General features: G+C 37.9%; 2 protein-coding genes and 1 long non-coding RNA gene across 4 annotated transcripts in view; 1 reads left to right on the forward strand and 2 right to left on the reverse strand.

Annotated features, from left to right (window-relative positions):
* Positions 1-416: 416 nt before the first annotated feature.
* Positions 417-4,737, reverse strand: LOC149483990 (leukocyte receptor cluster member 8 homolog). The gene is made up of 5 exons (XM_089701574.1): positions 3,352-4,737; positions 2,515-3,028; positions 1,791-1,995; positions 1,475-1,682; positions 417-1,037 (listed from the first exon to the last, which is right to left on the reverse strand). The coding sequence occupies exons 1-5, from the start codon at positions 4,425-4,427 to the stop codon at positions 875-877; spliced, it is 2,166 nt and encodes a 721-aa protein (XP_089557700.1). The 5' UTR covers positions 4,428-4,737; the 3' UTR covers positions 417-874.
* A 4,613-nt stretch (positions 4,738-9,350) lies between these two features.
* Positions 9,351-26,698, reverse strand: part of LOC149483991 (uncharacterized) — a 418,879-nt gene continuing 401,531 nt past the window's right edge. Inside the window, exon 3 of the long non-coding RNA XR_016316380.1 lies at positions 9,351-9,587. This is a non-coding gene — a long non-coding RNA (uncharacterized LOC149483991). The remainder of the gene's footprint in view (positions 9,588-26,698) is intronic.
* Positions 9,769-25,088, forward strand: Vps8 (vacuolar protein sorting 8). 2 transcript variants are annotated; one of them, XM_089701569.1, is made up of 10 exons: positions 9,769-10,022; positions 10,119-10,316; positions 10,407-10,598; positions 13,229-14,038; positions 14,112-14,443; positions 14,681-14,804; positions 21,698-21,851; positions 22,346-22,551; positions 22,849-23,013; positions 23,708-25,088. In XM_089701569.1, the coding sequence occupies exons 2-10, from the start codon at positions 10,227-10,229 to the stop codon at positions 25,028-25,030; spliced, it is 3,396 nt and encodes a 1,131-aa protein (XP_089557695.1). In that variant the 5' UTR covers positions 9,769-10,022; positions 10,119-10,226; the 3' UTR covers positions 25,031-25,088. The 2 variants fall into 2 exon arrangements, with proteins under 2 accessions (XP_089557695.1, XP_089557696.1); XM_089701570.1 differs by having other exon boundaries at positions 9,769-10,008.

Genomic DNA, 26,698 nt, shown 5'->3' on the forward strand with positions numbered 1-26,698 from the left:
TACTAGGTACATAAATCAATTTGTAACTCTTGGTTTAATCTATTTTTTAATGAAGTAGTTTTACGGAACTATTATATTTTAATCTTGATGAGAAACATAATATAGGTAGGCTTTTTTTGTTAGGCTTTCCCAAACCTAACAAATGATATACTAAGACCTTCCTGGACAACCACTATCCATTTAAATTCATAATATTTTACCCAATAAAAGGACATCCTACTGTAATGTTGAGCTACAAGCATTTTTTAGTTATCCATTTTTTAGATCAAACATTAAAAAATAAGCCTCCCATTGTGGGTGCTTTTCAGGCAGCTTACAGACTACAGAGTACAGTTACAACTTTAAGCCTAAAAACAGCCAGGTTAAAACATGTATTTCCACTATGAGTAGATATAGGTGTAAAAATAAAACAAAAATTTAAAAAATAACCAAAATGTTTTATTAATATGACTATCTTACAATCAATGATTACTGAATTATTTATTTTAAAAGATTTAATCAAAACCATTAATATTTACAAAATAATTAACACTTATTGTCCATTTGCTAAAATATACTATATACCTCTTGTGAATGTTTATAGCACTTAAAATGTCTTTACACTGAACCACTTTCTTCAATATGTATTTCTTTCCTGCCATAGCAGAAGCAAATCTTCATAAGCTCAGAAATCCGCATCCAACCACTTCAGCTGTGTAACTTATAAATTAAGTATGATGATAGGTTCGCCGCCTCAGCCTAGCAAAATAAGGTGCATAATAACGTGATCTGGAAGTAGTATCACCTCACAAAACTGGACCCTGTGGCTATGCAAGTTTTACATAACCACACAACAACATTCTACTATAACAGGACGGCTGTCAAACAGAAAATGTTATATATTTGCAATAGCTGGCAGGCTGGCTTTGCAATCAATTTGAGTCTGGTCGCAGCCAGTGTACGAAAGAGGAAACTGATTTAAAAATTCAAAGGCCTTAGTACTTGACTCAAATGCCAGCTCCTTTGTGATGAACTCCACAGGAACACTCTGTCTGTAGCTGCACACATAAGAAAATTTTAATAAACCCATTCCAACCAAAAGGTTGGACAAAATATATAATATTATATTAGAATATTACCTTGAAGAATTTATTATACATATATTATTATTTAGTACTTTATATAGAACTAAGAGAAAGCCTTAAAAAACTGCAAAATGATTTATATGTAAAATTATAAGTTATAAGTAGATTAATTAAACTTATACTACAATTGTTCCAAATTTGTTTACCTTTTAACAAACCTTATGATTTTAAAGTCACAATATTCCTCGTTCAGTTAAATGAAAAATTGTATGAGAATATTCATTCTTCTTTAGTTAAATTCATGTCTTACCTTATCTTTGAATATAATTACCCACTGCCATTCATTAATCTATGACCCAGCATTTATTATTTTTTAAGTCAAATAAAAAAATATAAGATAGATAACATACGACTTTATGATGTATTTGAGGTACTGCTTCCGCTCACGCTCCACAAACCAGTCCATGAGGTAGCCAGCCATTAAAGGAGCTGTCTTGTAAAGAATAAAAAATTTGTGCAGATTTCCTGTCGCCCAAGCACACCTTGTGTTTAAAGCATGTTTTATACAGTCATTTTCTCTGTCTTCTTTAGTTAAAAATTTAAATATTGTTGTTAAATCTAAAAATAAATGATAAAAAGGTAATTAGTTCACATTCCAAGAATAATAATAACAAGTAACACAACAAAAGAAGATTAGACTATGCTCAATTATAAAATTTATATTACCCAGAGTATTCTTAGTGAAGAGATAATATAATATCCTATATGCAGTAAATTCTGCAGCATTAGTTCTGCTTTCTGGTAACTCTGAGTATAACATTTTCAACTGAGTCTGACACTGATTAAACTCCTCATGATCACCCTTTTCTAATGCTATCCTAGCATGAGTTTCATAAACCTCTACAGTAAAACTATCCCGTACACCTTGTACCTAAAGGATTTAAAAAATTCATTAGTAATATCAAAACATATTTGTTATTTATAATTAACTAGCTGCTCCGTGTGGTTTCACCCCCGTGGCTGTTTCACCCCCGTCCTGTTGCCCATAGCGTGATGAAATATAGCCTACTAGATTTCCGCCCGCGGCTTCGCCCGCGTTTTCAAAGGAAAACCCCCATAGTTCCCGTTCCCGTGGGATTTCCGGGATAAAACCTATCCTATGTGTTAATCCAAGTTACCCTCTATATGTGTGCTAAATTTCATTGTAATCGGTTCAGTACTTTTTACGTGAAAGAGTAACAAACATCCATACATCCATACTTACAAACTTTCGCCTTTATAATAGTATTAAGATAACCTTCCTCAGTAAATGGGCTATCTAACACCGAAAGAATTTTTCAAATCGGACCAGTAGTTCCCGAGATTAGTGCGTTCAAACAAACAAACAAACTCTTCAGCTTTATAATATTAGTATAGATAAACAATTATTTCAATTCATAAATTTACTTACTGTTAAATCCTGTCTTATAGATTTTAATTGATCACATGCATATCTATAATCTTGTCTCTCTATCCATTTGTCCTTAACATTCCTCAGAGAGTTTCTTAAAACAGAAACAGGCCGAACCTCACATGCTTCCGGTGCTCTTGTTAGCCTTAAGAATGACTTTTCAATATCTAAACAAGTACCTACTATATGTATATTATTAAGCTCATAATCTCCTTCTGTATCCATCAAAATTGGTTTCCTGGGACTTGGTTCAAGTTTGTTAGGATTTACTTGTAATGAGCTTGCAATAGAGGGCACATGGCTATTAGCAAACCTCTCTGCCCTCTTCTGCAGTTTCTCCGCATTACCTTGTACATCCTCAACTTGAAATGCACTGTATGCTACCTTTTTGGCTTTTTTTGCATACTTGTCATTTTTCTTTGAATCCAATGACAATCTTTCCTTAATTTTTGGTTTACCTTTGCTTTTGAAAATCTTTTTTTCTTCAACTTCATCACCAGAAGCAGATGAGGTACTGAAACAAATATTAAATACTTTTATTTATAAATAAATATAAACTACTTAGTTTACATAGTATATTAAATACTAGCCGCTCCGCGCGGTTTCACCCCTGTGGCTCCTCTCCTGTTGGTCGTAGCGTGATGAAATATAGCCTATAGCCTTCATCGATAAATGAGCTATCTAACACCGAAAGAATTTTTCAAATCGGACCAGTAGTTCTCGAGATTAGCGCATTCAAACAAACAAACTCTTCAGCTTTATAATATTAGTATAGATTAATAGAAAAATTAATTTTTAAAAATATAAAAAAAAATATATATATTTACAACAACTAACCTATGCCTTTTTTTAGATGGGCTCCGGGACCTTGACCTACTATGTGATAGCTGACGTCTCCTCCTTTGCGTATTCTTTGTTGCACTAAATGCTTTTGCTGCCAATATTTGCTTAAGTTTATTATTTTGTGGAGTATTTTCATTTTTTTGATATAAACTTAAAGTTCCTTGAACTGGCTTTACTTGCAAATAATCCCTTTCGCTATGAACACTAGGTATAGGTTCTTCATCCCAGTTTCGGGTCCAAATCTCTTCTCTGTTAGCTGCTGCTGTAATTCGTCCTTTTAAACAAATGTCTATTTGATCACGATCAAAACCTGTTTTACACTTTTCATAACACCTTTTAATATACCTCTCTAAACTTTCCGGCCATGTTCCAGCTGATGTTTGAATTGAAGATGATTGTAAAAAATTTGAGGAATCACTGTTGGATATAAATTCAGATGTTCCCTCTTTAGATATTGAGTCTATAGGTTCACCTAGAGGCTCTGGAATATCTTCAGTGGCTATAGGAGGAGGCAATGGGACATCTAAAGGAGGCGGAGGTGGCTTGGGAAGATCGTCTGGAGGAGGACAAGGCGGTAATGGCGGAGGGTGATCGGGCAAAGGTGGTACCATGGAAGTATTATTGTCGCCAATATTTTTATTGTTTCCTTTTTTACGCTTTTTCTTATTATTGTTGTTGTTATTATTATGATTCAGTAAAAGCGGATTTTCGGTGGGAGGAATAGGCGTCGATTTTCGATTGCTGTTAAGATTAAACCTGATAGGCGACTGATTAAAATAAGGTCGATTTGTGTCAAGTGGAGACATTCCTAGTAACGGCGGTGGCGGTTTTGAAAACTGCATTTGGCCGAAATCAGATTTAGAGTCTTTACTTGGCTGGAATTGTGTTTCGTTATGGAATCCACCGTTGTTTGCCATTTGATTGAAATATTGTTGATTAAAGAAGTGCGGGTACATTCCGCTTTGATAACTGTTATAATGATTATATAAACCATACATCCATGGATTGTGGTTTGGAGGCATACCACTCATAGTTTGCAAGGGCGGTTCCTTAGATGTATTTTCAGACATAGCTTAAGTTTAACGACTAAGTCCTAAGAATACAGATGAAAATACCTTGCACAAAATGGCGACTTGTAATGACGTCACTATTTTTAAGTAGGTAGTACTGTTGAAATAAATTACCACGCTATACGAAGACACAATATGCACCGAGTGATAACTTTCAATCTATTAAAAATAAAGAAATTTAAAATACCACAGCTCGTATCCTGTGAATGAAAAGATGAATCCAAGTCTATGTCTATGTAATTAATTAATTTCAAATCACAAGCACAAGAGCACAAAGATGGCACAAAGCAACATGAAACCTACGATTTTATTTTTTTTCAACTCTATAGTCTTTGAGAGTTACAGAATAAATACAGTTCACAGATAAAGCGTCTTATTTACGGTCCATCTTGACGTACGTACCGCCAAGGTCATACACGATGCACGACGCAAAACGACAGTGAATAGCATTGACGTACGTCAATAATTATTATTATTATCTTGCTGGATGTGCACGACCCACTTTTCATCCAGCAAGCACCCCCACCACCGCGAACGTCGTGCAGATGGACAGTGAATAGCGCGGACGTACAGCAGATTAGTGTTGCCAACAGAAATTAATGTAAATACTTGGAAACGTGGCCTATTGATATGATTTTTTTGTGATAACCTAGTGAGTACCAACATGAGCAAGCAAGAAACAGTTATTTTTGATTTTTATATACACAGGAAATCCCAATTATCATTACTTTTGGATCAACCTTGTACACATGGACAGTTTATATTCAGAAGTTATTATTTTAAAAGAACTCCAAGGCGAATTGTTGAATAACACAGATTTTATGCAAAAGTCCACTGCAGAAAAATGGCAATTTATTTAAAAAAAATATCTTGACGAATTTGTTTGCTTAAAAAAAATGATTAGCTATATACTTTAGCTATATAATTGACGACGCGGTTGGCGCAGTGGTAAAATAACTGCCTACTGAGCCGACGGTCCCGGGTTCGATCCCCGGTCAGGGCAAATATTTGTGTGATGAACTCAATTATTTGTTCTTGGGTCTGGGTGTTATTATCTATATATGTATTTATTAAATATTATATATTTTATCGTCGCCTAGTACCCACAACACAAGCCTTAATTGAGCTTACTGTGGGACTAGGTCGATTTGTGTAATAATGTCCCATAATAATATTTATTTATTTATCTTGTATCGATGAGATAATATTTAACGCAAAGGATCAATTAGACATGGACTCTTGCTTTATAAGAGACAATGCGACTTTATTAATTGAATTCAGTGTATACTCTCTGTTCCCGCCACTTTAGCATTTACTGAAAGAGTCTTTTCGGTCATGAATGTGAAGTGGCGGGAAGAGAGAAACCAAAAAAAATAAGACGCTTTATTCACGGTCAATCCCCGACGTACGTCGGCTCAAGGCCGCGGTGCTGGATGTATCCTACTGAAGCGTCTTATTTACGGTCCATCTTGACGTACGTCCCGCCAAGGTCATACACGATGCACGACGCAAAACGACAGTGAATAGCGTTGACGTACGTCAATAATTATTATTATTATCTTGCTGGATGTGCACGACCAACTTTTCATCCAGCAAGCACCCCCACCACCGCGAACGTCGTGCAGATGGACAGTGAATAGCGCGGACGTACAGCAGATTAGTGTTGCCAACAGAAATTAATGTAAATACTTGGAAACGTGGCCTATTGATATGATTTTTTTTGTACACAGGAAATCCCAATTATCATTACTTTTGGATCAACCTTGTACACATGGACAGTTTATATTCAGAAGTTATTATTTTAAAAGAACTCCAAGGCGAATTGTTGAATAACACAGATTTTATGCAAAAGTCCACTGCAGAAAAATGGCAATTTATTTAAAAAAAATATCTTGACGAATTTGTTTGTTTAAAAAAAAATGATTAGCTACTCTCTGTTCCCGCCACTTTAGCATTTACTGAAAGAGTCTTTTCGGTCATGAATGTGAAGTGGCGGGAAGAGAGAAACCGAGCTTCATTAAAAATTAATTAAAAATGAGCTCTTGAAATATATAAATTTAGATTTGAAATGTTTGGATTCATATAATTCATTTAAAAATAATGAAAAATTCTTAGTTACTGCAAAAAGTACAAAAAAATACATTTTTAAAAATATATATTTACTCTTTATTTACCTCCTTTAAAATCAGATATACTCTATTTCTTCAAATAAAAGTTGGCAACCCTAGCCATGCTTGATGCGCGCACGATCGTCAGTAGGATACATCCAGCACCGCGGCCTTGAGCCGACGTACGTCGGGGATTGACCGTGAATAAGACGCTTAAATAAGACGCTTAAGAGCGTTTTCACATTATCCGATCCGATATCGGATATCGGACGCCGATAGCCGATATCCGATATCGGATACAATTTGCCCTTTCACATTGTCCGATAAAATCGTTCCGATATCATCATGAGTGTTGCCAAAAATTTTTAGAGAAAACTAAACTAAAATGCCAGTTGATAAAAAAAGGTATAATTAAAAAAAATCAAATGTTATATCATAGTTGTACATGTACATTAAAAATAACTACGATAAAGAAAAACAACTTCAAAAAAGAAAAGTAAAATGTAAAAAAAGATTTGATATCACAAATTACTGCATATTATTTAGATGTGCTATTTACTAAATAGTTTTGATATCGGTCATTTGCATAACATAATATACTTATGTTAACACATTATAAATTAAATAAATAATTTATATCAATACCTACTACAACCTAGTATTAGTTAATAGTTTTAGTAATACATATTAGCATGTACTTAAATACCTTTCAAAATCTATTAAATGAATTTTTAGCAAGACGTACCTAAGTAGTCATTTAGTCATTTTTTCATTACATACATTTATAAAAGTTCATGTAGTACCTACCTATGATAAATTTATTAAGTGATACAATCTTTGTTCACATTTTCTTTTCTTTTTCTTATTACACTGTAATATCCTAAAATAATATTGTCACTCGTTCAAATATATTTGTAATATGATTGTTGTAATTTCCTGTAAGTAAAGATACATAAATTATTTTAGTGTCATAAGCAATTATTTTAGAATTATGAGTTTTCAAACTTTGTATTCTTTGTTGTAAATTCAAAATAAAAATAAAATCGGTGTGAAATCTTCTCCTTTTTTTGAAGTCGGTTAAAAACAAAGCACTCAATGACAACAATACAATAAACAGCACACTGCACAACCAACATCCGAGTAGGAGGAGGAGCGAGGCAGAATAAGATAAAATAAAGATGATAGACACTAATGTTTTCGGAGATATATATTTGAATTTAAGAACGCAATATATTTTTGTTTACTTCAGTTCAGCCAATTAAATCAGGCAAATAAAATATAAATAAAGTATAAATCGTATTTTAAATGCCTATAAATACTTAAATGTGTGTTTTCTTAATAAAAAAAGGTTTCTTTTAATAGAAAGGGTTTTAGGTTAAAAGCAAATAATTTTTTTAAAGATTGAGCGCCCTATAAGAGCGTTTTCACATTATCCGATCCGATATCGGATATCGGAAGCCGATAGCCGATATCCGATATCGGAGGGAAGTAAAATGTATGAAATATGTACCTGTCTTTCACATTGTCCGATCCGATATCGGATATCGGAGCCGACACCGATATGCCCGTGAGCTATCGGACGATAATGTTCAGTGTTGCCAACTCAATTTTCGAAAAGGCAGTATACCAACAGCAAAAAAGCACTAGTTTGTGTATTTTCAGTCAGGGCGCTAAATCTTTAAAAAAATTCTTTGCTTTAACCTAAAATCCTTTCTATTAAAAGAAACCTTTTTTTATTAAGAAAACACACATTTAAGTATTTATAGGCATAAAAAATACGATTTATACTATACTTGATATTTGAAAACTCTTAATTCTAAAATAATTGCTTTTGACAATAAAATAATTCATGTATCTTTACTTACAGGAAATTACAACAATCATATTATAAAATATATATTTGAACGGGTGACAATATTATTTACAGTGTAATAAGAAAAAGAATAGAAAATGTGAACAAAGATTGTATCACTTAATAAATTTATCATAGGTACTACATGAACTTTTATAAATGTATATAGTGAAAAAATGACTAAATGACTAGGTACGTCTTGTTAAAAATACATTTAATAGATTTTGAAAGGTATTTACTGATACATAATAATATGTATTACTAAAACTATTAACTAATACTAGGTTGTAGTAGGTATTGTTATAAATTTATTTAATTTATAATGTGTGTTAACACATATACTATACATACTATACATACTATACATATTTACTATACAAATGACCGATATCAAAATTCAAAACTATTTAGTAAATAGCACATCTATACTAATATTATAAAGCTGAAGAGTTTGTTTGTTTGTTTGTTGTTTTGTTTGAACGCACTAATCTCGGGAACTACTGGTCCGATTTGAAAAATTCTTTCGGTGTTAGATAGCCCATTTATCGAGGAAGGTTATAGGCTATATTTCATCACGCTACGGGCAACAGGAGTGGAGCCACGGGGGTGAAACCGCGCGGAGCAGCTAGTCTAAATAATATGCAGTAATTAATGATATCAAATCTTTTTTACATTTTACTTTTCTTTTTTTGAAGTTGTTTTTTTTACGTAGTTATTTTTAATGTATGTACAACTTTGATCTATCATTTGATTTTTTTTAATTATACCTTTTTTTATCAACTGGCAATTTAGTTTAGTTATCTCTAAAAATTTCTGGCAACACTCATGATGATATCGGAAGGATTTTATCGGACAATGTGAAAGGGAAAATTGTATCCGATATCGGATATCGGCTATCGGCGTCCGATATCCGATATCGGATCGGATAATGTGAAAACGCTCTCAGAGTTAAAATATACAAACTAGTGCTTTTTTGCTGTTGGTATACTGCCTTTTCGAAAATTGAGTTGGCAACACTGAACATTATCGTCCGATAGCCACTGGGAATATCGGTGTCGGCTCCGATATCCGATATCGGACCGGACAATGTGAAAGACAGGTACATATTTCATACATTTTACTTCCCTCCGATATCGGATATCGGCTATCGGCTTCCGATATCCGATATCGGATCGGATAATGTGAAAACGCTCTAAGACGCTTAAGAAAGATTTCACCTCTATGGTAAAAACAGAACTTTGAGTGGACCTTTTTTATAACCAAAATTTTAAAATAAATATTAAAAAAAAACTAAAGGGGACCTAACGAAAAAATTGTGGGACCTTAAATGACCTAACGGAGACAATCATATCGATTAAAGTCATTTTCGACCCAAAATTCCATTGATGGGGTGCTAAGTTTGCATTGGTGGGCCATGCCCCGAATGCCCCATAAAATGGCAAAGTTAGAGAAACGTCAGACCAAAATCCAAATGTCAATTGTCATTTATGTGATTGTGTCAAAATTGAGGTCTACACCGCATAGAGTAATCTACACCGTCTTGACATTCAAAATAAATAACTACCTATTGATTTTTTAACAATAATTTTCTTGTTATTTAAATTAAATTTTTACAATTAAGGTAATCTGCGTTAGGTATGATACATAGCCTAATTATTAAGAAGCTTGCATTGTAACCATTAGCAAATATCAGTACTACAGCAGCCAAATACCTCCCCCTTTTTGTTGTAGTAATCCTTAGGGCAGTAATGTCGACAAGATTGTGGCCTTTACGTATGTTCTACGTAAAATATAAACTTTAACAACTTTATTAGTAAAGAAAAATAACTGCATAATAATATGGATTTGTTGAAAACACCGTCGATACCGTCATTGTTAGATTCCGACTTGGAGTCAGTTGAAAGTTATCCTTACGATGAATTTGAAGAGGTATGAAAAAATTCTTAGTAGTAAATGGAAGCACAGTACGTTTCTATTTCTATAACATAGAAGTGATAATGGTTTCTATATATTTTACAGTTGGACGAGGTTGAATATGCTTTACCAGCAAGCGAAGCCCCTACTTTAGAAGAAGTTTTATCATCTGATGTTAGTGAACAAATTAACATTGCTGACGAAATAATAGAAAAAGATCAAAAGGAACCAGCAACCTGTTCAGCTTTGCAGGTTGATTTCTTACAAGCTGTTTCTCAACAATTATCTCAAGCTGAGGTATTCAAGTTTTGTGTTTACTTTATATGACTATCACAGTGTATGTACTAAGCCCAGTAATATTTCAAAGTAACATACTTTCATGACATGATATCATTCAACAATGACAATCTTAATTTTTTGATGCAACATATTATGACGGACAAAGGTACAGTGTAGTCATTTTAGTAGGCAACATTTGACATCTGTCTGTTTTATCTTCATAGAGCTTAGGAGCTTAGAAGGCCACCAGGCTTTCAGGTGATCTGCTTTAAATCATTGATTAAAGTGAATGATTTCATTCATATGTGAATTTTAAAAATCATCAGGGAAACCCTTTTTTTTATAGTGGGGAAATCTTCCAAAGATACCCACGGCCCCCGGGGAAGGAGCCGTGGGTTATGTCGGATTCTTACCGACTAAAACCCCACTGTGTTCTGTCGAGCCGCTTTAATGCGGGTATTGGTTAGAATTCTTCCACCTGTCCAATACAGTCAAAGTTCCTTATTCGCGCTTCCTTCATTCGCGGTTTCACTATTCGCGGGTGGAAAAAATGCGACCTAATTTCTATATTCGCGGCCCAAAATTCTTTATTTGCGGATCGAATCGGTACATCGGTACATACATATACAGTGTAAACTCTATATAACGTCACTTAAGGGACCGTGCATTTTTCGACGTTATATAGAGTGGTCGTTAAATGGAGAGAAAGGGAAAATTGCATGATTGGTCCCGAGACAGGAATATTATTTTGACATTGCCTATGAAACCATGTTATCATCGCTTGATCAAGGTCTTCATATTGAGGTTTCTTCAATTTTTTGGCAGATCGTCCATCTTCTTCGGCATGTAGAATTTTTTCTTTATTTTTCTACGACTGCATTTCTGAGAATCTTCGGTATGTCAGTAAAAAAGAATGTAAACAACTACATTTTCATTGATTTCGGCAACTTAGTCAGTACTTCCTAGTCCTAGTTCCTAGTTGTAATGTCTTATTGTGGTCGTTAATTAGAGTGAGCGTGATGCTATATGGAGTGTATTATTGTATAGACAACAATATAAACCAACCAAAGTCGAGAAATCTTGACGTTATACGGAGTTTGACGTTAAATGGAGTGTCGTTATATAGAGTTTACACTGTATATATTTACCTAAATAAAAATCAATTGTTATCCTTAGAAAACGCCTGAACTACAACTACGAATTTATAATGTCGACTAAAAAACGAGTAAAAAGTGCTAAGCCATTGCCTAAACCTGAAGATAATACCTAATAAAATGGTAATTAATAAATATGTATGGTCAAAAATTTCAATAAAACTGATTTCTTTATGTATTTGCTTCCTTATTTCGTCACCTAGGAACGTATCCCCTATAACCCCATACAAATTACCATTTCATATTCACGGTTTCTCTATTCGCGGCACATTTACGGAACCTATTGCCCGCGAATAAAGAACTTTTACTGTAATTATATTTTCTTTTGTAAATTTAAGAAACTAAATAAGACAAGCTATATAGAATAATCACAACACAGTTATTAATTTATTGTCATTTTTCTTCACAAGTAATAATTGCATTTAATTCTAGATATCAGCTTTTGATTTTTAGAGTAATGTAACATCTCTAGTTCTATAGTACTATAGTGTATTTAACCCATTGACCACCGAGCGGCCCGATCGGGCCGCGACACAATAGATTTTCTATTGTGTCTGTGATCCGGGGACTGAGGGATTAAAAAGAAAATGGGTAAACTAACACAACATTGTAAAAAAGATCCTTAAAAATCAGCAATTTAAATTAAGTCTTAAAATTATACGTATCGGTCATTATAACAATAAATATGTAATCGTAACTGAAAAAAAAGTTAAGCCATTGTGCAGCTCTTACAAATTTTATGCAGTCGTTAAAAGGTTACATTCATACATTGTTGAATTTAGTTGAACTGTTATTTAAAATTACTCTACTATAGTTTGAGTTATTGAAATAAGACAAGTATAATTATTTTAAAAAGAAAAAATTATAATCGCAACAAACATCATATGCAGGATAGAAAATAAAGAGCCACATCCATCCGCTACCAGCATGTAGGTAACACTGTGCCCATCATTAATTTCAATCATAAAATTAAACAATCATTTATGCATCAGCATAATATGGTGAATTTATAATTGTAATAATTCGGTACAATACCAGCCGCCGAATTTCATCACCGAACCACACGCCACAAGCTCAAATTTCACCCACATCATCTCGATACTTGGCGTTCTTCCACCGTGCGTTTTAGGAGGAACTTCCTACCGCGCACAACTCCTCTGTGGAACGACCTTCCAAATTCGGCTTTTCCCAAGGAAATCAATTTGGATTACTTTAAGAAGAGAGCGTACTCCTCCCTCAAAGGCCGGCAACGCAACCACAGTACTCCAGAGTCTGAGGTTGTTCAAGGGCGGCGCCAATCATCTCAGCTTTCTGTACGATGACGCGCAAGCTCGTTTGCCGAACTATACATAAAAAAATAAAATAATAATAATGCATGTCATGCTGCATTTCCAACTAGGGGCAACTTAATGTTAAGCTGAAACATTATAATGATAAATGTGATCAAAATGCTTGCAATAAAATAAATTACCTTATTATATATTTAATTTCTAGGAACGTTCATCAGCTGGAACGGCTACAGCTTTAAGTGTTGGATCTAATGGGAGATTAACTGTGGGAACAGCGCATGGCCACTTACTCTCCTTTCATGACCAGACGCTACGCTGGGTGTGCGACAGTAATGGAGATTGTGGTGCTGTAACTTGTTTGGGATATAACCATGATAGCACTAGACTCTTAGCAGGTTTCGCACGCGGATATGTATATCAGTACGAAAGTGTACGAGGCGTCGTATTACGTAAAGTAACTCTTGGTGGAGAAACATGGGGTACATTAAGAGTGACTTGGGCAGGGAAAGCTGGATTAGCCCTAGATACAGGAGGATCAGTGTGGCTTATGAAATTTTCAAGGCCCTTAGGAGTTAGATCTGCTAAAGTATCATGCCTCTTTTCTGGAGCCAGAGGGGAAGTTGTTACAATGACGGCGAGAGATGCTCGTATTTTAGCACTAGCAACACTTTCTCGTGTCATCATTGTAGCAGGTGGTCGAGCTGCCGGTGTGCGATTAGATGGACCAGCAGATATATTACCTGTCCTAGAATGGTTTGATACTAATAATAGATTACTTGTTTGTGCAAGAGGGCTGATTCTGCAATGGCTTGCGGTTACCGTATCTGCAAGCAACTTAGGACTTAAACCTATTAAACGAGTTGAATTAAAAACAACGCCACTGTGGCTTGGATGGCTTGGAGGCAGCTTGACAATATTCGATTCTGAAGAGAACCTACGCTTATGGGGTGATGATTATGATAAACCACTAGATTTGTCCCATATAGAACCTGTTTATGCTTCTGCATTTTTTAAGGTAAGAAGTGGAGATATTACAATTTAAATTATTATACTGTTGTACAAAACCCTATAAATATAAAAAATTTCAGGGTCATTGGACTGATGGTCGTGTATCACGCGCTATGTGTAAAGCAGGAGAGAGTGCCCTTGCTGGGGCTTGTATTTCTGAAGGCACATTATCTATTCTTGGTCGACGCGGGATTGTGCGTATTGGGCCCCGAGATATCTTAACTAGAGCTCAGGCATTTATGTCTTCTGGGCATCACTTTCAAGCACTGAGACTACTATGTTCCACTCAAGGATCCAAAGCAAAGGCACTAGCTAGTGATTTTGTTGTTAATCTATCAGAAAGACCCCATATTGTCAGTAATAAAAATGTGGCTGTGCAAGTTGTGAAACTCTGTCTTAAGTTTAACCTGTAGTAAGTGTTTTAAATAAATAGTTAATATATTTTTTGAAAAAAAAAACCTTGGATAAATTAAAAATCTTTTTTATAAATTGGTAGATAAATCATATGGACTTGATCTTCATATATTATGTTTAAAAATGTTGGAAAATCCAAAATTGCACGCCTCAGTGGTTATTCATTTTTTAACAAAAAATAAAAATTGAAAGAAAATAAAGAAATCAAAATGAAGTCCGTTTTTTTTATTTTCAGTGAAGAGCTTTGGACATGTTTGTGGGATAATTGTTCAAATGAAAAAGCTTTTGTAGAAGCACTGGGTGACGCCGCGGTTCGAGGTGAAATGTCAGAACATCCGCCCACACCTGATTTTACACAGGTTTGAAGAATTAGTGTATAGTTCCACAAACTTAACTGACCCGGTGATGGTGTCGCTGATGTCGATTTTAGTTCGTAGTTTTAGTAGTTCCAGTTTTTGTCACCGGGTCAGTTAAGTTTGTGGCACTGTATACTCGGATTTTTAATTAGACAAAGTAAACTGACAGCAGCTAATGTCACTTTGTAAAATAATGTTGCCATAATTAAAGTAATAGTGAGGAATTCAGTTCTCATTCAATCAGATGAATGAACAATGAGTGTGAATAGTTCATCATTTCAAACTATAAAATAACATTATTTCTAATTATTATATTATAATATATAAAGCTACACTACCACTGACTCACTCACTGACATCGCTTTTCTCGGAAACTACGTGGAAAGTGGGGGGGATTTCGACGTGATCGTGTAGAGGTGCTCCAATCGACCAGAGGAAAAATATAGCGATCTCGATCATCTTCGAAAACCGAGTGGACCCCTGGAGGTGCGCAAAAACGGTGACACCTGGAGGGGGGGTGTCTGAACAAAAAATGCTCAGAACTGGTGGCAATTACCAGGGGGGGTGGAATAATGGGGATTTTCGCGAAAACAAGATGGCCGCCGTACTTTGCCAAAATCGCCGTTTATGAATCCTTACGTCTCAAATTTGGCACACGTGCTCTGTTCGAGCCGGCGAATCGATCGGTACCCCGTTCGAGTGGCTCCGGGCCCCCGTTTCCGACTTCCATACAACGTAAAATCCAACGGCCCGCGGAAACGGTGCGAGTTGGGTGGGGGGTCCGGGAACTAAAAATGATCACCACCCTGGGACGCTACCAGGGAGCCATAGTGGGTCGCTCGATTTTGGAATTTTTCCATTTTTGGCGCAAACATAAAAAGGTGCCTATAGCCGAGGTGGTGCAATGGAGAAACACACCAATGACGCATTCATACTCGCCCAGCTCCCAGGATATCCAGAAAAATATGAAACCCTGAACTTTCTCACAGCCCGCGAAGACGGTCAACGGCCCGCGCAAACGGTAGCAGCTACATCTGGGGTGCTCGAACTAAACTTGGAGTAGACCTCGAGCAATTACCACAGAAAGTGAAAAAAATTCAAAATGGCGGAAAAATGGCCGCCGCCATACAAATTTCTAAAACGGCCATCGCTGGTCCGATCGCGCTGAAACTTGGCACAGGGGCTTTAATCGAGCCGCACATTAAGTTGGCATACTCATAATCGAGTTTCCACCGCTGGTTTCCGAGTTTCATACAACGCAAAATTCGACGGCTCTCCGAAACGGCGCAAGATAGCTTGGGGGTGTTGAACTAAAAAATGATCAAGAAGATGGGGTGCTACCAGGGCAATCGAGAAATTTCAAATTGGACGCCATTTTTTTTTCAAAAATGGCCAATTTTTCAAAGCAAGATGGTGACGCCGGTTACTTCACGATCGGTCTGAAAATTGACTTCTGTGCTCTGATCGGTCAGATTTACAAAACTGCATACTCAGAATTTCTCTCCGACCCCCGGTTTCCATTTTCCATACATCACGAAATTCAACGGCTCTCTGAACCGGTGGCACTTAGGTCGGGGTCGCCGAAGTAAAAAATGCTTCAAAACCTGGTCCGCTTCCAGGGATATAAGAAGTTTTGATAAAACGCGAAATTTTTTTTTTCGAAAATTTTGTATGGAAATTTCCATAGTAGGAAGGGTGATTGAATAGCAATGGCAAAAGATGGCGCCGCGGGCTGCTTGCTGCCCGCGCACCGCGCAACCTCGAAGGTCAACAGCCTTCCGAAGTAGAAAATATTTGAATAAGTAATTTATAAGCAGGTTCAACTGACTGGGGAATCGCTGTTAGCAGATACTTAATAACAAATGGATAGGGAATTGTAATGCATTTTCAAATGACTGAAGATAACTGCCCTGGGACGCGCCGCGGGCTGCTTGCTGCCCGCGCACCACGCAACTTCAGTGGAAGATGGCCTCCCGGAGTAGAAAAAAAACTTGAATTGGGAATTTATAAGCATTTCAAACTGACTGTAGAATCGCTGTTAGCAGATGTAAGAAATGGACAGGAAATTCGAATGCATTTTCAAATGACTGAAGATTTCTGCCCTGGGATGAGCCGCGAGCTGCTTGCAGCTCGCGCACCACTCACTCTCAAAGGTGGACAGCCCCCCGGAATAGAAAATATTTGAATGAGAAATTTATAAGCACTTCCGATTGACTGTGGAATCGCTGTTAGCAGATAATAACAAATTGACGGGGAATTTTAATGCATAATGAATTCGATTTTAATCGACGCTACTAAATTATTTATTTATTTATTTATTTTAAGACTGAAGTTTTCAATATGTTTTATACATCTTCACACATATTAAACTGAATTCGCAAGGGTGATATTACAGTTAATCTGTTTTTGTTAAGAAGTTATTTAAAGCTTATATTTCTTTGTTAATTTATGTATGTTATTTTAATTTAGTTAAGTTTATTTTTTGTTTCATTGTATCTCTGTCGCATTGGGCATTGTCCTGTAATGGCATGTGATGTTTTTTAAATAAATAAATAAATATTTTATTGAGTGAATAAGCCAATCGTTCACGCTTTATAAGCGTAGGACTTACACCAATAGTAGCACACTACTCTCTGTTTTTGTATCGAAAATAGCGTATTTTTGTATTGCGAATAATGTAGTTCTTGAATTGCAAGTAAGGTAAATAGCATAACTAAATATTATGTAGTAATTAAGTAGGTATATTAAATCGTTTTTATTTTTTACTTTTCCGTTTTTGAAGTCGGTTTTTTTAACGTAGTTATTTTTATTTAATACTTTTTAGTGTATTTTTCATCACGAATCAATGATTTTTTATCATTGACTGTAGATTGTAGAATCTCTGTTAGCATATAGTAACAAATGGACAGGAAATTCGAATGCATTTTCAAGTGACTGAAGATTTCTGCCCCGGGATGAGACGCACCCGCACCTTCGAAAGTGGACAGCCCCCCAGAGCAGAAAATATTTGAATTGGGAATTTATAAGCACCTCCGATTGACTGTGGAATCGCTGTTAGCAGATAATAACAAATTGGCGGGGAATTTTAATGCATTTTCAAATGACTGAAGATTTCTGCTCTGTGATGCTTCGCGGGCTGCTTGCAGCCCGTGCACCACGCTCCCTCGAAGGTAGACAGCCTCCCTGAGTGGAAAATACTTGAATGGGAAATTCATAAGCATTACCAACTGACTGTAGAATCGCTGTTAGGAGATATAACAAATGGACAGGAAATTCGAATGCATTTTTAAATGACTGCCCTATTGCTTCAACCCAGGGGAGAAAGGGGCTCGCGGGCTGCTTGCAGCCCGCGCACCACGCACCCTCGAAGGTCGACAGCATTCCAGAATAGAAAATATTTGAATTGGGAATTTATAAGCACTTTCGATTGACTGTGGAATCGCTGTTTGCAAATAATAACAAATTGACGGGGAATTTTGATACATTTTCAAATGACTGCCCTATTGCTTCAACCCAGGGGCAAAAGGGGCTCGCGGGCTGCTTGCAGCCCGCGCACAACGCACCAGCTAGTTATAATATATAAAGCTACACTACCACTGACTGACTGATTGACATCGGGTTTCTCGGAAACTACGGGGAAAGTTGGGGGGATTTCGACGTGGACGTGTAGAGGTGCTCCCAGTGACCACCGGAAAAATATTGACATCTCCAACACCCTGGACAAGAGAGTGGACCCCTGGAGGTGCGCAAAAACGGTGGTACCTGGAGGGGGGGTGTCTGAACAAAAAATGCTCGGAACTGGTGGCGATTACCAGGGGAGGTGGAAAAATGGGGATTTTCGCGAAAACAAGATGGCCGCCGTACTTTGCCAAAATCGCCGTTTATGAATCCTTACGTCTCAAATTTGGCACACGTGCTCTCTTCGAGCCGGCGAATCGATCGGTGCCCCGTTCGAGTGGCTCCGGGCCCCAGTTTCCGACTTCCATACAACGTAAAATCCAACGGCTCGCGGAAACGGTGCGAGTTGAGTGGGGGGTCCCGGAACTAAAAATGATCACCACCCTGGGACGCTACCAGGGAGCCATAGTGGGTCGCTCGATTTTGGAATTTTTCCATTTTTGGCGCAAACATAAAAACGTAAATTTAGACGAGATGGCGCAACGGAGAAATACACCAATGATGCATTCGTACTCGCCCAGCTCCCAGGATATCCAGAAAAATACGAAATCTTAAACTTTCCCTCATCTCGCGAAGACGGTCAACGGCCCGCGCAAACGGTAGCTGCTACATCTGGGGTGCTAGAACTAAACTTGTAGTAGACCTCGAGCAATTACCACAGATAGTGAAAAAAATTCAAAATGGCGGAAAAAATGGCCGCCGCCATACAAATGCTAAAACGGCCATCGCTGGTCCGATCGCGCTGAAACTTGGCACAGGGGCTTTAATCAAGCCTCACATTACGTTGGCATACTCATAATCGAGTTTCCACCGCTGGTTTCCGAGTTTCATACAACGCAAAATTCGACGGCTCTCCGAAACGGCGCCAGATAGCCGGAGGGTGTAGAACTAAAAAATGATCAGAAAGATGGGGCGCTACCAGGGCAATGGAGAAATTTCAAATTGGACGCAATTTTTTTTTCAAAAATGGCCAATTTTTCAAAGCAAGATGGTGGCGCTGGTTACTTTACGATCGGTCTGAAAATTGACTTCTGTGCTCTAATCGACTAGATTTACAAAACTGCATACTCAGAATCTCACTCCGACCCCTGGTTTCCATTTTCCATACATCACGAAATTCAACGGCTCTCTGAACCGGTGGCAGGTAGGTCGGGGTCGCCGAAGCAAAAAATGCTTCAAAACCTGGTCCGCTTCCAGGCATATAAATTTTTTTGGTAAAAAGCGAAATTTTTTTTTTCGAAAATTTTGTATGGAAATTTCCATAGTAGGAAGGGTAATTGAATAGCAACGGCAAAAGACGGCGCCGCGGGCTGCTTGCTGCCCGCGCACCGCGCAACCTCGAAGGTCGACAGCCTCCCGGAGTAGAAAATATTTATTAACTTTTGAACTACCGCACGAGCCAAGCGAGCGAAGCGAGCAAGTCACGTCAGCGGCCGGCGTAAATATTCAAATAGGTAGCGAGGAGCGAAGCGACGAGCGAGTTAGGTTAACTTTTGAACTACCGCACTAGCCAAGCGAGCGAAGCGAGCAAGTCACGTCAGCAGCCGGCGTAAATATTCAAAGAAGTAGCGAGGAGCGAAGCGACGAGCGAGTTAGGTTAACTTTTGAACTACAGCACTAGCCAAGCGAGCGAAGCGAGCAAGTCACGTCAGCGGCCGGCGTAAATATTCAAAGAAGTAGCGAGGAGCGAAGCGACGAGCGAGTTAGGTTAACTTTTGAACTACCGCACTAGCCAAGCGAGCGAAGCGAGCAAGTCACGTCAGCGGCCGGCGTAAATATTTAAAGAAGTAGCGAGGAGCGAAGCGACGAGCGAGTTAGGTTACTTTTGAACTACCGCACTAGCCAAGCGAGCGAAGCGAGCAAGTCACGTCAGCGACCGGCGTAAATATTCAAATAGGTAGCGAGGAGCGAAGCGACGAGCGTTTTAAGTAAACTCTTTAACAGTTTATTATGAAAAGTCACTGCCCGCTATCGATTAGACACCTCAAAATGATGAAATTCGGGGATCACGTTTCAAGAATTTAACCAATATTTGAATAAGTAATTTATAAACAGTTTCGACTGACTGTAGAATCGCTGTTAGCAGATGTAACAAATGGACAGGAAATTCAAATGCATTTTCAAATGACTGAAGATTTCTGCCCTGGGATGAGCCGCGAGCTGCTTGCAGCTCGCGCACCACGCACCCTCGAAGGTAGACAGCCCCCCGGAATAGAAAATATTTGAATGGGAAATTTATAAGCACTTCCGATTGACTGTGGAATCGCTGTTAGCAGATATTAACAAATTGACGGGGAATTTTTATGCATTTTCAACTGACTGAAGATTTCTGCCCTGGGATGCTTCGCGGGCTGCTTGCAGCCCGCGCACCACGCACCCTCGAAGGTGGGCAGCCTCCCGAAGTGGAAAATACTTGAATGGAGAATTTATAAGCATTACCGACTGACTGTAGAATCGCTGTTAGCAGATGTAACAAATGGACAGGAAATTCGAATGCATTTTCAAATGACTGCCCTATTGCTTCAACCCAGAGGCAAAAGAGGCTCGCGGGCTGCTTGCAGCCCGCGCACCACGCACCCTCGAAGGTCGACAGCATTTCAAAATAGAAAATATTTGAATTGGGAATTTATAAGCACTTCCGATTGACTGTGGAATCGCTGTTGGCAAATAACAAATTGACGGGGGATTTTGATGCATTTTCAAATGACTGCCCTATTGCTTCAACCCAGGGGCAAAAGGGGCTCGCGGGCTGCTTGCAGCCCGCGCACAACGCACCAGCTAGTTATAATATATAAAGCTAAATAAGATATAAGTTACTAGTAGAATGTAATTATAATCATTTTTTTATTGTTACGCTGTTTACGTTATTGTTTTTGTAATTTTCTCGTTAATTGTATCTAATTACGTTGTGTTTGTTGTCATTGTTGTGTTTATTTGATGTTATATTGTTACACACTAAATATTCACTAGACGATCGATGCAATTTCATTCATTCCCGATTTTCAATCATTCACTTTGTGACAACGCTATTTTTATTTCATCAAAAACTGACAACACAGTGAACGTCAGTTTACTTCGTCTAATTAAAAATCCGAGTATAGTCATGATGTAGACAACAATATTTAAAATCATAAATTGGCGGTGTCGTATGATTGAAAATGTTGTTTAAAAATATAATTTGAAAATGCATTATTTTTTAAGTTAACTTATTTTTTTAGGCTCTAATTGAGAAACTAGCAGACCTAGAGCCAGAGCTAGTGGAGCGAGTGGTCGCTTCTTTACCTCTCACTGCCATTGATCCACATCGCGCTAGTGTATTCACAAGAGAAAGGAAGCTTTGGCGCGGAGTCGGGGCTATTGCAGCTGCATTAGGTAAACTTCGTAAATAAAATTCATAATAACACAAAGATAATTTTGTACTTTGCAATAGTCAAAACTCTTAAAACTTAATTTAGTCGCGAGACATCTATAATATGTATTCTAAACTATTATAAACTGCCCATACTATTTACGCGTTTCCCTGCACACTTTGCTATAAAACATACATTCAACAACAACCACATTTAATAAAATAAACATCAGATATCAGGTACATTTCACGACAATCAATGTGTCATAATAGGTGTTTTCATCATCATCATCGACCTGAATCAAATAATATGATGTACTTTTGTTTGAATGCATAATTTAAGAGACCCATAATATATTATATGGGTCTCTTAAAAGTTCGTATTCAATTCAACAACTACCACATTTTAAAAAATAAAGTCGTTCTCGCTGTCTGTTCGTCCCTATGGACGCGTGACAAGAAAATGGATCGATCCAACCTCGTGTGAACCGAGAGTGACCCATGAACGTTTACGCAGACGGTTGCAGCGGGGCGATGCGCACGCTGGTGCAGTACGTGGAGGCGGGGTGCGGGCCGCGCGGGCGGTGCGCGTGCGCGGGCGGCGCGCTCGTGCTGGCCGCGGCCGACGCGCTGGCCGCGCGCTCGCCCGCCGCGCGCCCGCTGCCCGCGCACGCGCGCCCCTCCGCAAGGCACGACGCGCTCACCACCTTGCTGCACGAGGAGGTTTGGGAACATTGCATTGGTTACTCGGTGTCGGAGCATGACGAGCCTATTGCAAACCGTAGTAATGAGAAACAAAGGCGGAATTTCATTTATTATCTTCTTATAAACATATGTGCATATATATTACAAACATATAAATATATTTGTAAGTCACATAAAAATCTTCCTTATCACGTCAATAAGTCCTTTTTTCGATTAATAATTATAATAACATAATATTTTAATAATCAGTAGCATGTTATTAGAAGTTTTTTTTACCAACAATATGCATAACATAAAAAACATTACAAATAACAGGAAGGTCATCCATCCCCACTCCGCGTGATGGTGAACCATGACACAGGCTCAGCCGTGCGGCTGCTGGAGCAGAGTTCACGCGAACCGCCCTTCGCCGGCCCGCTCGGGAAACAGAACAGATTGAGGGTGGCTCGAGCCCTCCTTGCCTTTACTGATGATATGCCCGTGAGTTATCTCGAGTTCAAAAAGAAATAGATTAGATACAGCCTTATTTCAATAGTCCCCAATGAAACTTTATAACTCGGTTTGATAAAAGGATTGAACTTCCACTTTCGTTCCTATTTGTCTCTCGCTCACTTAATATTTGTCTTTACTAACGTCTGATCAAAAACAGATTCTTAACACGCTTATATACGCACCCACACTTCACCTGTTGGTTTGTGTGTAACTGACTTCTTTAGGTTCGAATTCGACCCACTTTTAATGAACAGATTTAATTCCAACTTTGTACACTTATTAAGGATTGGTGATAACATAATAATTTCATGATTTTACCTGATTATTCTGAATAATAAAAGTGTAATAGTAGTTTTAGATTCAGTTGATCATTAAAGCATGTTTTTTTAGCTTTTAAACTATATTTAATATTATTAATTTTATATCTGACTGATTAGTATGTGCCAAATGGCAAAAAAGATTATATTAAACTAGCTTTCCGCCCGCGGCTTCGTTTTGTCTAAAACATAATAAATTATTTACTAAAAACCTTTCTCTTGAATCACTCTATCTATAAAAAAAAACCGCATCAAAATCCGTTGCGTAGTTTTAAAGATTTAAGCATACATAGGGACAGGGACAGAGAAAGCGACTTTGTTTTATACTATGTAGTGAAGTTATTTATAGTATATTTTTGTTGTAGGAATACGATAGAAGATTGGAAATTTTAGAATTCGTGACGGGACAACTGCATAATGGGTCCCTTCCTTTGGACCAAGAATTGATTCAGAAAGTGCAAGACCTTGTGACAAGGACAGAAGGTGAAAAGACCGATCGTGCTTGGCTCTCGGTTCTGATGCGAATACGTGCGCAAAGAGATCAGCTTTTACCTAATTATCGTAACGCTATTCCGCGATCTAGAATACTCTGGAGAATAGATGCCCTGTTGGGTAATCATGAGCAAGCCTTGAAAGAGTTTTTCCAATTAGAATATCCATCTGAACAGGACATTGATGAACTCTTTGAGTATGTTCAATCTAATTCAGAAGTAGCTCCCGGATTTAGACATGTAGTGCGCGAGCATCTACCTGCTCTTATAAAACTGCGACCAACAGCTGCAGCAGAGTTGCTGAACGACGACCAGCCAATGGACGTTGTCGCCACTACAATGCAAACTTTACCATGCAAACAAGCTTTGGAGTTTGGTAAGTGCCTTCTAGGTATGGGACGTCTTAAAGGTCACGCACCAACTATATACCTTCGATGTCTTTGTATATCGCAACCCGACAACGTAAAAGATTTCTTAATCAAACACGCCGGACTAGTCAAGCCGGAGGACGCTTTATCAATTGTCAAAGAATTAGGGCCAAAGGATGCCGAACCGATATGTCTAGAGGCGACCGGCGATCACATGGCGGCCCTCGAATCATTTTTGGAATTGATCGCGGCCACCGATTCGGAGAAGGAAAATAATTTAGTATTGCAAGCGTGCGAATTGTGCGTGAGAATCGGGCCCACGGTGCCGGCGCAAACCGCGGCAGACATGTGGACGCGTCTGCTCAGAAGCATCAGCTCGGTTCCGCCGGCTCTGCTCTTCGAAGCGATAGCGTACCTGCCGCTAGAGGAATTGCTAGTCAAAACGTGTAATTCGGCGCAGGTGGGCCGGATCCTGGCGGACGGAGCTAGCGGAGCGGGCATGTGGCGCTGCGCGAACCGAATCGCCGGGCGAGAGGCGCACGAAGCGCTGGCGCGCGCGCTGAGCTCGGCGCGGCGCGGCGTGGCGGTGCGCGGCCGCTGCGCGCGCTGCGCCGCGCCGCTGCACGAGCGCGTGGGCGTGCGCACCGCCCACTGCGCCCGCGCGTACCACGCCGACTGCGAACCGTTCCCGATGTGCGACTGCGGATATCGGCTCCCCACCGCCGTCGTCAATCTTCCGCCCCTTCACACCCGACAGATTACCATACCTCAAGAGTATAAACTTTTACTTGTTGCGCCTCCCCGGCCAGATTTAGAAGGTGTCGTGTGAGGTGATATTTTATGTATGTACATAAAAGCATAAGCTTAATAAATTATTTATAGGCATACTGTGTCAGTTTCATTTCGATATTTCTTTTAGAAGTTTTCTCCATTTTTACATACGCAGTTTTCATTCGGGTAATGCGAAAAATATACTCCGAATAATATATTTGTATAGAATCGATACAGATCGATGTTAGCTGTGTCAATTATCTATATAAGTATATGTATGCTTATAATAAGTATGTGTATTTAAAATTATTTATGTATGTTTATCAGTCATTTGGTTATTATAACACAAGCAAAAAGCTTAAAATATGGGTTCACATCTTGTCGTGTGTGAAAACTGAAAAATGTGCCAAATTGTTTAAATATTTATTTGACCACGAGACAAAAAACATCCAGATATCGGGTACATTTCACGACAATTCAATGTGTCATAATAGGTGTTTGTTTCATTTCTTAAAAGTTCGTATTATAATCAATTAAAGTGAAGTCCCGTGTCCCCGTAGTGGGGTAGGGGGCAGATGCATTATTCATACATCTGTTTCACTGATCGATTTTTCTTTAGGGACAAGTAGGTGATCAGCCTTCTGTGTCCTGCCAGACCGAGACATTTTTTTTTTTCGTCTCCACCAGGAATCGAACCCAGGACCCCTCGGTTCTACGCTCACGCGTCAACCACTGTACCGAGGAGGCGGTCAATCAATTAATCAGTATTAATGATTCCATATACGTAGTTCTTGGATTCAAAAGCAGGGCCGCTTTTCTCCGCTCCATTGATAATCTTAGGGTGATAGTATATAGTCTTCCTCGATAAATGGGCTATCTAACACTGAAAGAATTTATCATATCGGACTCGTAGTTTCTGCGATTAGCGCGTTCAAGTAAACAAACAAACTCTTCAGTTTAATATAAGCTTTCCTCACGTGGCTTCATAGTCAATTAAAAAAAATAAAACAACGTAATTTGTCCTTATAACATAGATGTATTTAGTTTTAAATCAATGCACATTTAAATTGCGTAACTATTTATTATCTAGTCATAAACTTAGAATAACATTATATGTAATGTTGACAATAAAGATATGTGCTTTAAAAGAATCCATTATGATTAGCATATTAATTTTAAGGATTTTTATAAAACTCGTTTCTAAATTTGAGATGCTATTCTTATGCTAGTTTCAACACGGATGTCTTAAGTCTAATGTAGATAGAATGCTTTGAAAATATATCTTATACAAGTTATAACAAATAATAATAAGGGCCTCGGAAATATACTGTATTTGTAAATATATTACATTTTTTGGTAAATTTTAATCATTTAAAATGTTTTTTTCTTAAATGTTGTCTATTAACGACCATATTAAACCAATTATATAGGCGGGTGTTAATTAGAACAAATATCGACGCCTACTTTTTAGTGAATGGCAAAAATAATATTGCCACTATGCTAAATTCAATTATTTAATTCAATAATACAGTTGTAGCATACTACAATAGTTTACCCTCGTGTGTTTTTTATAAACACCATAATGTATCTGAAGAATTCTTATAGCATTTACTGTAGATGTATATGTTATGGTCAAACCATAGAAATCTAAATAACAAGACACATAGAAGTGCTATAATGTCATAATTCGTATGAAAACCGCTGTCGCCAAAATCAACACATTTAA

The sequence above is a fragment of the Colias philodice genome, chromosome 12 (genome assembly GCF_061535455.1).
Source record: "Colias philodice isolate Cphi_HAF_F1 chromosome 12, ilColPhil1 Martin Lab GWU primary, whole genome shotgun sequence".
Classification (NCBI taxonomy): domain Eukaryota; kingdom Metazoa; phylum Arthropoda; class Insecta; order Lepidoptera; family Pieridae; genus Colias; species Colias philodice.

Bases quoted from the DNA above. Each gene is read 5' to 3' on its own strand.
- LOC149483990 (XM_089701574.1), bottom strand. From the start codon at position 4,427: ATGTCTGAAAATACATCTAAGGAACCGCCCTTGCAAACTATGAGTGGT. The intron at 1,996-2,514 runs GTAAGTAAATTT...TAAATCCTTTAG, and splicing joins CTATAAGACAGGATTTAACA to GTACAAGGTGTACGGGATAG. The intron at 1,038-1,474 runs GTATGTTATCTA...TTATGTGTGCAG, and splicing joins CTCAAATACATCATAAAGTC to CTACAGACAGAGTGTTCCTG.
- Vps8 (XM_089701569.1), top strand. From the start codon at position 10,227: ATGGATTTGTTGAAAACACCGTCGATACCGTCATTGTTAGATTCCGAC. The intron at 14,039-14,111 runs GTAAGAAGTGGA...AAAAAATTTCAG, and splicing joins ATGCTTCTGCATTTTTTAAG to GGTCATTGGACTGATGGTCG. The intron at 23,014-23,707 runs GTGAGTTATCTC...TTTTTGTTGTAG, and splicing joins CCTTTACTGATGATATGCCC to GAATACGATAGAAGATTGGA.